General features: G+C 43.9%; 1 protein-coding gene across 2 annotated transcripts in view; it reads right to left on the bottom strand.

The window, feature by feature from the left end:
• Window positions 1-13617, bottom strand: part of LOC311579175 (uncharacterized protein) — a 69762-nt gene extending 56145 nt beyond the window's left edge. For both annotated transcript variants that reach the window (XM_084749493.1, XM_084749494.1), the window contains exons 1-3: window positions 13327-13617; window positions 8166-8255; window positions 7177-7248 (exon numbers count right to left, since the gene is read on the bottom strand). In XM_084749493.1, coding sequence (XP_084605619.1) covers window positions 7177-7248; window positions 8166-8255; window positions 13327-13329 — 165 coding nt within the window. In that variant the 5' untranslated portion in view covers window positions 13330-13617. The remainder of the gene's footprint in view (window positions 1-7176; window positions 7249-8165; window positions 8256-13326) is intronic.
• Window positions 13618-17261: the final 3644 nt, after the last annotated feature.

Below are 17261 nucleotides of genomic sequence, written 5' to 3'. Positions count from 1 at the left end.
GGCGGCTAACCCCAGCCATCGAGTAATTAGTGGGAAAGCGACAGCACAGTCAAGGGTGTTTAATAAACATTTCTTATTCTAATTAAATGGACTCAGAAGTTCCGCGTTTGCTTTCCTCTGGGAGATCAACGAAGCAGTTTGCTTGGTTCATTCCTCTGGCCTCTTTGGGTTTCCTTCAAGGGCTGTGATTCTCTGACCATGTGCAGATCAATGCATGGTGACTGGTGTCCACCCTTGGGCCACTGTCCCCCTCAGCAGCAAGTTCACACATGTCCTATGTCCAAGAGACACCTATATCTAGTAACTGCAAAGACTTCTATCCCCCCAGAACATCCCCAGAAGACTTAGAAATCAAATGTCTCAAAGACCATTTCCACTGGACATACGTGGTACCTGAAGCTCCACACAAGCACTGTTGATGTCGCTGTCACCCCAAGGCTTCCTCCACCCTTATGTCCTACTTCTCTGATGACTTGGTGTAGCGGAAGTTCTGGTGTCATTAAAAACTCAGTTATGTTATGCAAACACATTTTTGTTTTAATCCCAGGTGTGGGATATGGGGCTGATTCAGATTGTCCACAGCAGCAAACTGTCTCGTGCGGGCTCTGAGGGGGGCTCTTTGCCTGCTGCAGATACTTTAATTCCGAGGACTCTGGAGAAGAAATAAATGTGAGAGCCCAGAGAGAGGGAGAGAAATGGGGCTCTAAGAAAGAAGAAGAATGATACTGCTCCCCTCTGCTGTTCCTAGATGCTGTTTGATTAGATGTTGGAGATGTCTTGAAAGGAAAATTGGACTTGCCCCAAGGAACCCAACAACCCTAACCAGCAGGAAGTAGCTAAAGAGAAGTATGCCCCCTCTCTCCCTAACATTTCTCTCCTACCTGGAGTTAGGGGGTTTGGAAGGGATTGAGGTGGAGAAGAAATAAAGAAATATAAGAAACCTCAATAAAGTGCCTCAATAAAAAGTGCCAACACCTGGCTGTGCAGTGCCTATCCTGCATCCCCCAACCTTAGCACCCTGTCTGTGCAGGTTCCAAGCTCCACAACGTTCACTTCCTACATCCTGGCCAGCGCTAAACCTCCTCTTCACTTCCTCAAGCCCTCTAACCAGCCTCCTTACATGCCTACTTCAGGGCCCACAGAGAAGTGAGTGGCCCAGATGGATTAACCAGCTTGACTCTGCCACTCTCTCCTTCGAAAACCTTAAGAGGTTCTCTCCAATTAACCACAAAGCTCATATTTCAGTTTCTCTCAAGCTCCACACGGTGAATGCCATTGTTATATGAGAGCAATCTCAGTGGCACATCAGACTGCATGGCAAAGTCTGCATTGAGCCTCACTGTGACACTTGGAACTGCAAGGTCACTGCCAGGGAGCTTATGTTCCTATGGGAACTATCTCAACACACTCACCTCTATTCCCCTTTCTACAAAGTTCCCTTTCTTCTTGTCATTTACACACACACATACACACACACACACACACACACACACACACACACACACACACACAAATTCCGTCTCCTCCAATAGTTGTTTCATTATTCTGTTGTGGGCTTTTAATTTTGTTTTTTTTTTAATGATTTATGCTCTTCTATGGTCTTAGAATATGATCAGAACATAGAAGTTACGCAATAAATAATTACTGAATTAATAATTGAGATCGAAATTCATCTCCCAGCCAAAGCCACCACAAAGTGGTCTCCTGATCTTTCTCTTCGGCCCTGGTTCTCACTGACTCTCTTCTGCAGCTAAGTGACACAGAAAAATCTCCTGGATATCACCCGCCCTCCAGGTACATGCCAAGGAGAAGCCCTCCCCCCAAAGCTGAGCTCCCTACAGATGCACAGAGATGCTCCCTGGGCCTCATTGAGCCAGGAGCCACAAACACCTTTAGACTCACCCTGAGTTCCAGGCGGCTTCTTGACTCAGGAATTCAAAACACAGGACACCGCTGACTATGTACCCAACTTCCTCTCTACCAAGCTAGTTTTTTAAAAAGATTTATTTAGTAATTATTATGCATACATTGTTCTGCCTACACATACACCTGCACGCCAGAAGAGGGCATCAGATCACATTATAGATGTTGGGAGCCACCATGTGGTTGCTGGGAACTGAACTCAGGGCCTCTGGAGGAGCAGTCAGTGCCCTTAACCTCTGAGCCATCTCTCCAGCCCTCAAGCTAGTTTTAACATCAAGACAACCCATGCACAGGAACAAATACCTGGGAAGCAGTAAGCCCTGGTATGAGTGCACAACTAAAAGGAAACCCCATGGCTTAGGCAAGCCGCTCTACAACATGCAGTTTATTGGTGGACACCAGAGCTCCCAGACTTTACCTGGAGTGCTTCCTCTTTCAGCAATCAGCTCACCAGAACCTTTCTTTGAGCACCCCACCAACCCACCCACAACTATAAACTCCAGATGAAGCTTCAGGGTGGGATCTGGAAGCTAGCACTGTTAACCATTCCCTCATTTTAAAAAGAAGAATTAAAAATGTAAAAGTGACATTACTTACAGTGGGGGGGAAAAAACTTGAGCCTACAAATCTTGAGCTACCTATCAGAAAACCAGAAAAATAATAACAGTGTAGTTAATGAATTGGTGGCTGGGTCCTTGCAGATCCTGCCCTCCTAGTTCACACACTGGCCGGGTGTACAGTCATTGTCACCTCCTCACATAGCAATGATGTTGCAGTGTTTTGTGCAGACAGAAGAAAAATCTAATTCAGTCATTCTTCTGCTGTGATGGAGCAAAACGTGTTTCTGTTACTGAGAGGTGGGGGCTGGTGAGACGGGCTCAGAAGGCAAAGGCATTCGTTGCCAAGCACAGCAGCCTGAGCTCAGTCCTCAGAACTCACATAACAGGAGAGAACTGACTTCAGCAGGCCGTTCTCTAACGTCCGTAAGCCATGGCATGCACACACACACACACACACACACACACGTGCACATACACGCGCACACATGCACACACACATACACACAAATAATTAACTGCAATCATTTTTTAAATGAGAATTGAGCTTCATAAAACATTCTAGGGCTAACAGGATGGATCAGTAGACAAAAGCATTTGCCATGCAAGCCAAACAACCTGATTTCGATTCCTAGATCCCAAGGGGGAAAGAAAGATTAGAGTCCCAAACATTGTCCTCTGACTTCTACACATGTGCTAAGGCATGAGCCGCCTATACACACACACACACACACACACACACACACACACACACACACACATACACACACTAACAATTTCTTTTCAAAGAACTCCTGGTGAATTCTATTTTGTGTGATTCCCATCAAAACCAACTCAAAGTGTTTATAATTATTATAAAAGATAGTCATTAAAATTGACAACAATGAGACACAAAGTTTTAATTTACAATTTTACATCTTAATTTTTTTTTTTTACAAATTTCTGCTCTGTACATTTCAAATTATTCTTACCTCTGCCCACATCCCTTGCGTGAGAACTGTGGAACATAGTCACATCATGTCACAAACTCTAGCCGTGGGCCCGCACACCACAATGACAGTTGAGCTCACATGGGGCCCAGCACAGCACAGCTCAGCCCCATTGTAAGCCAAGATGAGTACCAATGTCCTAAATACGCATGGAAGTGACTCTGAAACACCATGCAAGTGCATGCCCTCAGCCCAAACAAAATGCAGTCTCAGTCTGAATTCTCTTTATCCCAGAGTGTCTGCTGCATAACACTAGAGAACAGGCAGTCAGAGTAGCAGAGAGCTCACTCTACACAAAGAGTGTGGGTTCTGGCTAACTTTTGCATAGTTTACAAAAACATAGGATCCAGTGAACACTCTGCCAGAGCTTTGGAATGAGTCCAGAGAGTGAAAGTTCCAAAGCTTAAGCTTCATTAACTTTACAGGGAAAAAAAAATCTATTTCTAACCACAGTACTTAGCAGATTGCATATTAATTAATCAATCAATTAGCTAATTGTGGTGGCTGGCTAGTGATGGGTGGTGAAGGGAAAGAAGTGAAGCAAATCTGGCAGAAATTGCAGAAAATCTGAATCCACACTGTGCATTTCAAGGTTCTTGCTTCAAGACACGCACTGCTGAATATGCTGGGAGGCAGGTGACAGGGTGTGTACAAGGAGAAGAGCCCGCTGCAGACAGAAGTGGGAGCCAGTTTTGTTCAGGGCAAGGCTCAGATTCTGGTGTGAGTGAAGCAAGAACTGACTGTGAGTCCTGACTGTAGTTCGAAGCCAGGTCCTTGTGTCAAACGACTTAGAAGCTGAAACTTGAGCTGGAAGGAGCCTGAAGCAGAGTGGGTGAGCTGGTCGGGAAGAAAGCATGCTTCTCCTCACATGTGTTCACAGGTTCCCTGAGTCTCTGTAGGAACCCCCACCTCCTCTCCAGCCCATGCCATGATGCTTCACCAGCTGTAGATCGACACTGAAGAAACATGGCCGCCACAGGCTCAGTCAGCAGTGGTGACGGTATCTGTGGTGAGGGCTCCTGGAACATCTGACTGAAGACATGCATGCATCTTTACCTCAATACTAGCCAGTGGTCCAGCAGGTCCCCGTGCTTATGTCTAAGTAGAAAAGCTTGACAGGATAGCTTCCGCCAATCCTGGCCTTCACTAGAACAGTGTGCTGTTGTATAAACACAAGGAAGTTTATGGGGAAGCCCTCAAGGGGACTCTGTGGTTACAGCCTGGGATTTGGGGAGCAGCTACTCCTGGAGTTGCTGTAAGGGTCATCCCACACGTGGATTTATTAGGTCGGCTTGCCTTTCTGAGTTCTGACTTTCCCTCCTTCTTCCTTTCTGTCTCTATCACACTCCAGCCAGTGTCTACCTATGCTTTCTCTGGCACTTCGGACTTTTTGGCTCTTTCTGAAGCTACCACCCTTTTCACGTGGCTGCTTGCTGAGCCCCCAAAAGAATGTAGATTTTTCTCCTCCTCTATCCACTTTCCTCCTCTTCTCCATCTTTTTTCTCTTCTCTATCTTCCTTCTCTTGGCATCCACTGAGATTTGTAGCTTGCCTGCCCTGGGGGTTTTCTTTAAAATGCTGAAAGAATGTCCTTGGTTTTCTTCTGAATCCGTTCTTAAATTCTTTTATTAATGAGAGCATTCCAAGATGGAACTGTAGTTTCCCTGTTAGCATATCCCATTCTGCCTTGCCCGTAGCATGTGAACAGACCCTTGCAGTCTCCCCTCAATCACAGAAATTTGTGCAACTACTTTGGAAATCAATTTGGAAGCTTCTCAGAAAATTAGGAATAGTTCTACCTCCAGACCCAGCTATACCATTTCTTGGCATAGACCCAAAAGATGCTGCGCCTTACCACACAGACACTTGCTCAACTATGTTCATAGCAGATGTATTCATAATAGCCAGAAGCTGGAAACAACTTAAATGTCTCTCAACCAAATAATGAATAAAGAAAGTGCAATACATTTACACAGTGGAATAGTACTCAGCTATTAAAAACAATGACATCATGAAATTTGCAGGCAAATGGATGGGACTAGAAAAGATCATCCTGAGTGAGGTAACCAGCCCCAGAAAGATGCACATGGTGTGTACTCACTTATAAGTGGATATTAGCCAGAAAGTACAGGATAACCAAACTACAATCCACAGACCCACAGAAGCTAAGTAACAAGGAGGGCCCAAGTGGGGACACTTGAACCTCACTAAGAAAGGGAAATAGTATAGACCTGACAGGGGTCAGAGGGAGGGGGATGGTTAGACGGAGGGAGGGAGCTGGGTCAGGGAAGGGGTGCTGGGAGCAGGAGGGATCAAATATGCAGATGACAGAAGGAGAGAGTAAGGAGAGAAAGAACTGGAATCTTTGGGGGTGAGGTAGGCCTCACTGAAAGGAGCTAGAAACCTAGAACAATAGAAACTGCCAGGTATCTACGACGGTGACCCTAGCTAAGACTTCGAGCAGTGGGGGATATGGAGCCTGAAACAGCCATCTCCTGTAACCAGAAATGACTTCCAGGGGAGAGATGGGTCACCAGCCCCACCACAAAACTTTAGATCCATAATTTGTCCTGCCTACAAGATAGGCAGGAATAAAGATGGAGCAGAAATTGAGGGAATGACAAAACAATGACTGGCCCAGCTTGAGACCCATGCCATAATAAAAAGCCTGCCCCCCAACACTTCCAGACAGACACCTAGCAAAACTGTCATCTGAGAGGCATCACCCAGCAACTGATGGAAACAGATGCAGAGACTCACAGCCAAACATCGGGCGGAGCTTGGGAAATTCCACAGAAGTGAGGAACAGGGGAGCGAAGGGTTGAAGGAGCCAGAGAGGTCAAGGACACCACAACAAAATATACAGAACCAACTAAACTGGGCACATAGTGGCCCACAGAGGCTGAACAACCAAACAGAGAGCATACAATGGGTATGCAGCTGGGTCTTCATGGAAGACTCCTAAAGCGGGAGCAGAGGCTCTCTCTGACTATATTGCTTGCCTCTGGATCTCTTTCTACTAACTGGGCTGCCTTGTCCAGCCACGATAGGAGGAGATGCACCTAGTCCTACTGCAACTTGATAAGCCAAGGCAGATTGATATCCATGGGAGGTCTCCTTTTTTCTGAGCATGTTCTGATGAGAAACAGGGGAGGGGAAGGGAAGGGAGGGGAGGGGAGGGGAGGGGAGAAGGAGGGACTGCGAGGAGAAAAAGGAGAGGAAGCTACAATAGGGATGTGAAATTATTTAATTAATCAAAAATTAAACTTCAAAAAAAAAGTCTGTTATGAAGAGTGGGAATACAGCTTGAACCCAACATGAATAGAAGTGTTGAACAATGTTGAGGCCGTTTCTGAGTTTCAGTGTTAAAAAAGAATGTCACTGCCAGGCTGAAATTTTCACTATCATTAACACGGCAAATGTCTTCTCTCACTGCTAGTAAAAGCATCGGACGCTATAAGGCTGGCTAAGGGTGCCACATCTCATCTCATCACCCATCTGGAAAGAAAAGATGAGCCCTGATGACATAATTGAGTGTCTAGGTCCAAGCCAGGCCTAAAGGTCGTCTCCTCTCTCTACCGTTCCACTTATATATAGATACAAGTCAGCGAATGCTTTTCCATCACTGCTGAAGCTAGCACACGTGGGATTTCCTACTCATTTCTACCTGTAGCAATCGTTAACTACATAACACTATCAATAGCTTACCTTGGTTTCTCCAGAAATAGTGAGCTGCTCAATTACAGCCGTGGGAAGATACAGGCAGCAACAAGGGTTTATCTAGGGACAAGTGAGCAGGGAAGATAAAGGCACAGACAGTGAGCGCGAGCCCAGGGCTGGCTTTCCCAGAACAAGGAGGCAGTTAGATGACACATAGATTCAAAGTCAAGCCCCCATTGAAAGAGATTCAATCCACTCAAGCGGTCTCATCTTCCTCATCCTCCCTCTCCTCCTCCTGCTCCTCCCCTCTCACCTAACACTGTTCACAGCAGAGAGAGAGACTGCTGGCAACACTATTCACTGAAGACAAGAGAGCATTGGAGTGGCCTGCTACTGTAACAGAAAACGCACTAGAACACCCAAAGAGGCGGGGGCCGTGACAGGATTAAAGCAAGCCTACAGAATTCAGCCCGCTGTACGTCCAGCCCCAGCGGCTGTCACAGTCGCGTGCGAAGTTGGGTCTTGTGAACCGCATGCTCTTCAGATGTGCTTATCGGAGACAGAGTACAGGGAAATGCCGAGGGCTCATGAATCATCCACCCTTGTGCCTGGCAGGAAACTTCTAGTAATTTATACTTTCCATCTGGATGCAACTTCAAAGACTAATTACCAGTGATAGCAGTGAGCCCCGGTGATTAATGGACAGGGGTCTTAGGAGTGGGGCCAAGAAGAGCCCGGTCTCAGCGTGACTAGAGAAAGACAAAAAGTTTTCCTCGACATAGCCAATGCTATTTAAAGCTTGTAACCTGATATGAGTAAAAGGAGGTGCCCTTGTTGAGTAAATTATTTAAACTTCACTCCAAGATCAGCAGTTTAGCTTCAAATGTCACTTGCGTCGGAGGTATCACCTCTACCTCTTGAATCACTAAGTACATAAAGAAGTTTCTGAAAGAAGGAAAGGCCACCTGACCCACCCTGGTTATCATTTATGGTTAATTATTATTAATATTAATAATTTCACATACAAGCATACATACCTCGAGGCTTCTACGCCCTCCGTGGGCATTCTCTGTCAGTAAGCGTAGCTGAGCCACACAGCTGAGGAAGTAATTAGCGAGCAAGTCCCACTGAAAAGAATTTAATCAAAATACAAGTTGAGCTCCTGTACAACGCCAAGTGACCTTTTCCTAAAGGCCCATATATTTTCCACCCTCCGTTTTCTCACCAGATCCAATTCCCACTGCCCTTTGAAGTCAGGGTCACCTTCAAAGTCTGAAGGCACACGTGCAAACTTGGAGCACGTCCCTCTGGCTAGGGTCTCCGAAAGCTTCTTGAAACAGTCACTCACCCTTAAAAGCACCCTGAGGAAGCCAGGTGTGTTAGTGTGTGCCTTTAATCCCAGCACTCAGAAGGCAGAGGCAGGCAGGTCTAAGTGAGTCCAGGACAGCCAAGGCCACACAGAGAAACCCTGTCTTGAAAAAAAAAAAATGAAAAAAGAAAAAAGAAAAAGAAAAGGAAAGCATATTGATGGTTAATTGGAAATCTGCACAGACTACTTTCAAGAATGACTTTCTTCTTGGCAAGGCTTGCCTAATAATGCCTATTTTTATTTACTTTCAAAATAGCTTATTGTTAGCATATATAGCAGGTATTTGGTTCCATGTTAGACTGAAGGTTGGGGAATTTGTGTGGATGCAGTGAAATTACATTAATTAGTAGTCGAAATTGGTATTGGTTTAGTTTATTATTCAAACCACTTGTCAAGACCATTTTTCCATGCATAAAATGCAAATAGCAGTCATGAGAAGTAACAGCTCAGAGCACAGAGCACAGTGAGGATGCAGAAGCTGCAACCATAGCAACGCTGGCAGATGGCTCCTTCCTTTCACTCTTCAGCTCTTGTTGCCTTATTTACTTTCTCTAAATTGGACTCCTGGGGTTGGGGGGTGCACCTTTGTGTATGGGCACCCATGTGTGAGTAGCAAATACATACATGTGTGTCCATGACTGTGGGGATGAGAGGACAACCGAGCATCGTTCGTAGGAGCCATCCAGGCTAAGACAGAGCCTCTCACTTGTTGGGAACTCATTAAGGAGACTAGACAAGACTGACCAGGGATTCCCCAGAGATTCACCTGTCTCCAACTCCCCAGCACGGGAATTACAACTATGCTTCTGTTTATTTTTTTTTTTTTAATATGAATTCTGGAAATCGAATTCAAGACCTCAGACACTTTACCAACCAAACTGTCCCTCCAGCTCTGAACACAGTTTGGATTGTCACATAGCACAAGCCTGTCACAACAGTTACCCCATCATAATTGTTTGCTTCTCCTCTTTTCTCGGGTTCCCAAATAGTCTTTCTTTACGCTGGGTGTTTTGCCGAGTACTTAAAAGCCCCGCCTGTTTCTAAATAATTCCCAAAGGTCTTTGCAAATATATCCTCAAACAGCATTTGAACTGTGCCGCCACCATCACACGCGCGCCTTTTGCTGAATCCCTGAGGTTGAGCAACCTCCCCACACTCTACCTAACTTACAAGGTTTACTAACTGCCTTCCTGTCTTATACCTCTCCTAACTCAGAGCTGCACACTGTAGCGAGAAGAAGGGGGAGGATCCATCTCGCCTAAGTAGACTTTGCATCCCTGTGACAGTCCATGCCCTCTGGCCTCGCCCACTTCCATGCCATTGAAATTGGAAAAGGGAGTGTGTGGGGGGGGGGAGGGGAGTAGGATGGCTAGCTCAGAAGGAGGCAGCATCTAAGCCCAGGCCTGATTACAAGTGTCAAGTGCCTTCTGAAATATTCTGGAGGAGAGCAAGAATGAGCAGATTTATAGGGCTCATACTTCACTGGGTTTTATTTTGGTGGTGCGTGTAGATGAGAAAAGATTAAAAGCCCAAACAAATGTCTAAATCATTTTTGCACACTCCTCACTAGGTTGTGCCGCTCTGGCTCTGTAGAGAGCATTCCACAGGGACAGTTCCCTTGCTGGTTCACTGAGATGAACCATAAGTGGGGGGTGGGGGGGGTGGGGGGGTAGAGGAAGGCAAGAATCAGGAGGGAAGTACTAAATTGTCAGAATATCGTCATTCTTGAGAAATATATCATGAGAAAAATGATCCCATTTTTAATAGAGTTTCCTTTGAAGTTTTAAGTACCAAAAACTAATTCAAGGGCTTGGGTATGGTGTAATTCAAGGCATGATTTATATTTAACACTTAAGGGTGTAGGGTAGTATTCCTTCCAGAAATATAAGTCTAGAGGAAGAAGAGAGCACTGATTAGAAAACTGTTTCTGTTCTCGCAGCTCTGAATTAAAAACCTAGCTTGAACTTTTCCCAGCCAAAACAGGCAGTAAAGGCAACTCACTTCCATCATCCAAGCATGGTAAAGGGTGCTTATTCTCTCTAAGCATGATGGGATTGCATGGGATTGCAAGAGAATGGATGGCTCTCAGCATTAACCAGAGCAAGGCTGAGACGTAAGGTGGCAGCCATCAACCAGTAGGCATATGTGTTCTGGCCCATGGGAGCTCTAGAGAGCCCCACACTGGCTGGAGAGCTCTTCCAGAGTGGAGCTGCAATCCCTGACTTCACTGCAGAGGAAAAAAAAAATTCTCAAGACAAGTCAAATAGGAAGGAAAGGTGGGTTTGTTGATTAAGAAAATGTGGCAATGTAGAGTAAAGCACAGGTATTACGGGAGGTGGGAGGAGGAGAGGGAGCACCCTGCTTAGGAAAAGGATAGCATGCCCACTTGTAGGGGGATTCTCAAGAGAGTCATCCCTAAGTACTCAAATGGCTTAACAATAGTCAGATATAGAATTTTGGTGAGTTCTGAAGTTACACTTGTTTAATAGGTTTTTAGGGACGTTTTCACTTTTTTTTTTTTTTCCTTTTTCTAAGATCATAGGGTAGTGCACTAGACAGAACTGCAGGCTGATTAAGGTCAAATCAAAGGTCACAGGGGTGGAAAGAATCCTTGCCTTATTAAATGTGGTAGTTTGAATAATAATGGCCCCCACAGGTTCATAGATTTGAATGCTTAGTCATCAGGGAGTGGCACTATTTGAGAAGGATTAAAGGGATTAGGAAGTGTGGCCTTGTTAGAGAAAGTATGTTACAGAGAGTGGGCTTTGAGGTTTCAAATGTCCATGCCAGGCACAGGCTCTTTCTAGCACCATGCCTGCTACCGTGTTTCCCATCAAAGTGATGATGAACTAATTAAACCTCTGAAACTGTAAGCACGTTCCTAATTAAATACTTTATTTTATTATTTTAATTCTTGAGAATTTTTATGTGAAATGTGATCGTATATATTCTCCATTTACCCCCTCCAAAATATCCCTATGCCAACTCTCAAACAACTTCACACTTTCTTTTTAAAATATGATAGATATTGATTTCCATTCAGAATTTTAGACTCAACAAGATAGGAAAGATGTTTACTTCAAGTTTGTCAAATACAAATAGCCAAATCACTATAAATGTAACATTTATATAATTCCTGATTATTTTGTGGTTCTTCCTGCAGTATGTAGTTTATTTTATTAATGTGTAATAATATAAATGTATATGTTTTTAAAAGAAACCTAATAAAAATGAAAAATAACCAACTGTGCTGAACAGTTTTATGTCAACTTGACACAAGCTAGAGTCATCTTGGAAAAGGAAACCTCAATGAGAAAATGCCCACACTAGATTGGCTTGTACTGCTCTTTCTTTCTTTCTTTCTTTCTTTCTCCCTTCCTTCCTTCCTTCCTTTTTTCTTCTTTTCTTCCTTTCCTTCTTTTTTTCTTTCTTTTTTCTTTTAATTGAAAATAGTTTCCCCTCCCTATACTTCTCCCAGCTCCTTCCCACCTTCCCTCCCCTCCAAATCCATTTTCTTTCTGTCTCTCATTATAAAGGAATAGGCTTCTATGAGGTAACAACCAAACATGACAAAATAAAATACAACAAGATGAAGCAAAAAGCATCATATCGAAGTTAGACACATCATCCCAACAGGAGAAAGAGAGTCCCAAGAGCAGGCACAAGAGTCAGAGACCCGCTCGTTCTCACACTCAGGAGTCCCATAAAAACACTAAGCTAAAAGCTATTATATAGAGACAGGTATCTGACATACATAGGCCATGTGCTTGATGCTTCCATCTCTATGAGCTCAGAAGGAAGGGATTTGATAGAGACTCCCAATTAAGAGTCTCTCTGCACATAATGCCCATCTATGATCTCTGTATGTGCTCCTATCTGCTGCCAGAGGAAATATCTCTGAATGATGACTGAATAAGGCACAGCTCTATAAGTATAGCAGAATATCAGAGAGAATCATTTTATTGATACTTTAAGTTTTTAGACCAGTAGTGTCTGGTTTCACCCTATGTCTCTGGGCTATCTAGTCTCTGGTTCTTGGTTACATTGGCAGTGTCAGGTATGAGTCCCATCTTGTGGAGTGGGCCTTAAGTCAAGTCAGACATTAATTGGCTACTCCTACAAGTTCTGTGCCACCAATGCTACAGCGTATTTTTCAAGCAGAACAAGGGTTTTGTGGCTGGGTTGGTGTTTATGTTTATCTTTTGGTAGCCTGCTGAGCATCTTCCCACCCCAAAGACACTAGACCAAAGGGTGTAGGCTCACTGCAAGCATCAGCCTGACTTCTCCATGTTCAAAGGTTTGTGTGAGTGTGTTCTTCCTTGATGATGGGGCACTGCTGTCACTTTGTGGGGAGCAACCCCTTGTCCTAGCAACAGCACCGGTTGCTTGGGGGATTTCTATGAGGAACGCCCTTGGCCAACAATTCAACAACTCAACTGAATGCAAGCCAGATCTGAAAGATTTGTCTGGTGACAAGAAATATCCAGTTGAGAATCCACATTCCCCATTATTAGGAGACCTCATTTAGGTCACCTTCATATAATTGAGAAAGCTTCCACAGCACGAGGTTCCCATGCCATACCTCAAATGCCCTCAATTCCAGCTCTCTATCCCTCTACCCTGTCTCTCCTCTTCCTCTCTACCTGATCCTCCTGCTTCCATCCCTAACCATCTCTAGTCGATCCATAAGACCTATTCTGTTTCCTCCTCCTAAGGAGATCCATGTGTCACCGCTTAACCCTCCCTCTGTACTTAACCTCTCTGGGTCTGCAGGTTGTAGCTTAGTTATCATTTACTTAACTAAGATTCACTTATAAGCAAATGCATACCATATTTGCCTTTCTGGGTCTGGATTACCTTGCTTGGAATGACTTTTTATTTTCCTAGTTCCATCCAATTGCCTGTAAATTTCATGGTGTAATTTTTATAACAGCCAAGTAACACTCCATTGTGCAAATGTACCACATTTTCTTTATCTGTTCTTCTGTTGAGAGACACCTAGGTTGTATCCAGTCTCTGACTATTATGAATAAAAGCCACAATGAACATAGTTGAGCAAATGGTAGAATGTGGTAGAATGTGGTAGAATTGAGCATCCTTTGGGCATATGGCCAAGAGTGGGATAGCTGGATCTTGAGGTAGATTGATTCCCAACATTCTGAAGAATCATCATATTGGTTTCCATAGTAGCTGTACAAGCTTGCACTCCATCAGCACTGGAGGAGTGGTCCACTTGCTCCACATCCTCGGCAGTATGAGATGTCACTTGTGATATTGATCTTAGCCATCCCGACAGGTATAAGATGGAAGGAACCTCAAGGTACTGTTGATTTGCATTTATTTCCCTGATGGCCAAGACTGCTCAACATTTCTTTGTTTCTCATCCATTTGAGTTTCCTCAGCTGAGAATTCCTTGTATAAATATGTACTCCATTTTTAATTGGATTACTTGGTTTTTTGATATTTCAGCTAGTCTTCAGTATACTCCAAAGAAGTGGGCTCTAATGCTTGAATAAGACACTAAATTACAAGTGAGTTGGGAAATAATGCTTTTACTCTAAAAAAAAAAAAAAATTTAGTTTTGTTTGTGAGAGTGCCAGAAAATTGTAGGTTTATCTCTGAAAGAAAAAAAAAACTGAAACCACACTAAACATTATATTCACTGAGCCTTTAAGAATGATTCATGGACCATCACAGAAGAGGGGAGCTAGAGAAACAGAAGACCTGCTTTGAGACAGTGTCTTCAAGACACGATAGAGATGCTATTCCTATGAAATCTCAACAGTATGTTTGTGCCAGCACAAGACCTGGACAATGATTATACCAGCTAACATGCCAACACAGATGGCAGAAAATTGTCATGAGGCCAATACCTAGATGAAGAGCTTTAGGCAATCTATTGGTGCTGAGAAGGGTAGAGTCAGTCTTCTCCAGGAATGAGCTACCCTGGTGTGTTATTCAATCCTAAGTGCTCACCCCTAAACATGGATACATATAAACAACATCAACTGGACTCTAGTCTATAAATGCATGTACATATATACATAACAATAATAACCATAGAAGAGGTCATGAATTCAAGGTGGGGGGAGGGGCACATGGGAGAAGTTGGGAGTGGAAAGGGGTGGGGTAGAAATGGTATAAAGAGGATGTATTCATGTCCCTGCCTTTTGGTACTAAATTATATTTAATGTTTCAGTATCTGAATCCACTAGTTATGTGGGCAACTTTAACCCATTATGAAGCCAGCATTTGGTTAAAAGGGGGAAGTCATTTGTCTCCAGCATGGTGCAACAGTAAGGGTCACATCCTACTGTGATCAATGTTGGCCTTTTGCGCATTGATTAACATATCACACTCAGATGTTTTATTGAGAGCAAATCTTCTAGAGGGATGTGATTGTGCTCATATTTTAATATCTTCAGAGTCAGAGTCTCACCCCCAGATATCCCCAGTATACATCCAAATGCTGAATTGCTTGCTTTATCACTTTAAATGATTTAAGCCGATGAAAGGACACTCCACTTGTTTGCTCAATATCCAATCGAAATGGAAACGCTTAGTTGAGTGCAGATCCCCTCAAAGTCTCTTCCCCTCCAGTGCCAATTACACAGAATGAAAGGTGCACTCCGTGCAGCCCGCTTTGGATAATAAATCACTAAATTGGAAGTTTTGGTTACCTTGCTGGATTTGATAAGAAAATTAATAGAATTAGCAACATATCTGTCTGTCAGGGAGATACACAAAAGAGGGAGGGGGAGGATAGAAAGGGAGGGAGGAGGAGAAAGAGGGAGACAGAGACAGAGCAAGAGAACAAAGCCAACCTCGTGTCAAATATCAAATAACACTGCATCCAGAAACACCCAGAAGCCACCACACTACTGATAACAATTAATTCTTCTTCTTCTTCTTCTTCTTCTTCTTCTTCTTCTTCTTCTTCTTCTTCTTCTTCTTCTTCTTCTTCTTCTTCTAATCCTAAACAGATCCAAACTGGACCGTGAGGGACTGGGATCGGCTTCTCTAAGGGGCCTCCCCCATCTTCTTGTTTGGGGGGTGGGAGAGCGTAACACACTTTGCTTCTCTCTGTCTGGGGAGGGTAATTGTTTACACGAAGCTGCTGCTTCCCAAACAGAGTGGAAGATGAGAGTCATTTTCTACGAAGACCCTCCTCGGTGGCCCTTCCTCCTGCTCCTTTTTCTTTAAATATATATGAAGCTCTGTAATTAAGCTTTGAAGAACGTTCCCAACAGCTGTATGTGATAATGGACCATCACTGTGGGCGCTTTCTCTCCCTGCAGCTGCAGAGCTTCCCATTCAAAGCAATTAATTGATAATTGTAAAGCGCCTCGAAAGGAGGAGTGGGGGCCTCCTGTATGTGAAACGTTGCTCTTACTGTGGCTTTGCCAGCAATCAGAAAGCCAGGCCCTCTTCAGACACACCTCTGAAAAGGAGGGGCAGCGCTAAGGGCCTAAAACAGCTGCTGTCTCCAGGGCATGGCCCGCAACTACAGACCGGTAGACTCCTTCTTAAGAGATACCCTAGGCTAACGACTAAAGGGGGCTTTACTGAAAATGAAGCCACATTAAGGAGAGTAAAGCTTTGATTCTGATACACTTAGCATTTTTACATGTCTACACCAAAGTGACAATTTGCACCACACTTTTCCTTAAAATGCACATCTTAAACTAAGTACATAGGGCAAGAGAGGGCTTATTTGCAAGTTGAAAATGCTCACAGCTCATCAAGTTAGGGAAGGCTGGCCTTGTATGCCGTGTTTTGTTGAGAAATATCAAGCCAAAAGATACTGCAGGTTAACCCAGATATTTCTGCTTTTCCCAACAATGCATAGATACAAGAAAATGGCTGAGCACCGGGGCATCAGTTTGGTTTCCAGCAGACTTCACTGTTTTCTTTCACTATTTCAATGTTAAAATCCTACTGGACATACTTACGCTTCTACTGTCTGAGTCTTTGACATCATTGGTCCTAAGAAGCAGTGAGATTATATGTTTCAAAATGAAAGCGAGTCTTCCTGGAGATATTACAGAGAGGTGACTACAATTCAAATGTTATTTCTCGAAGCAGTAACTTTAGATATGAAGTCATGAGCCTGCTGGCATCCATTGATGCTAAGAACTATGGTGAGGAACTTGCGACCAATCAGAGACCCAGTGCATGGATATGTCTTCTTTTTCTTGATCCTGGCAACTCAAGATTACTTGTAAACATGATGTTGCTAAGCAACCAATTGCTGGTTTCTCAATCCCATTGCTTAGGGGGGAAAAAAATCACAGATGCTTAACAGCACCCAGCAATGCTCTGAAACTCAACACTTTGGAAACCAAGGTCTCTGGGAGTCAAACAATGGCACCAGTGGACATGAATGCTGAGGAACTCCACAGAGTGCTGTGTGAGAGCCACATACATAAGACAACCACTGATTTGATGCTACCAAAACATAAATTGCAACCCAAGAAAACTTAGTCTTTTAAGCCTTCATGCTTGAGACTTCTAATTTTAACTTTTCCCCAAAAAAGTGATGGTTTCTGGGGCTATAGAGATGGCTCAATGGTTAAAAACACAAGCTGCTCTTCCACTGGGCCTGTATTGTATTCCCAGCAACCACACAGCAGCTCACAACCATGTAACTCCAGTTCTCATGGACCCATCGCCCTCTTCTGGCCTTCACAAGTAATGCATGCGTATGATACACAGGCATACTTTCAGGTAAAATTCGCCCACTCTTATAAAAAGTAGATAAACA

The sequence above is a fragment of the Acomys minous genome (assembly GCF_964271855.1).
Source record: "Acomys minous genome assembly, chromosome: 12".
Lineage (NCBI taxonomy): Eukaryota > Metazoa > Chordata > Mammalia > Rodentia > Muridae > Acomys > Acomys minous.
Note: the sequence above shows the minus strand (reverse complement) of the source record. Positions and strands in the feature narration are given on the sequence as shown.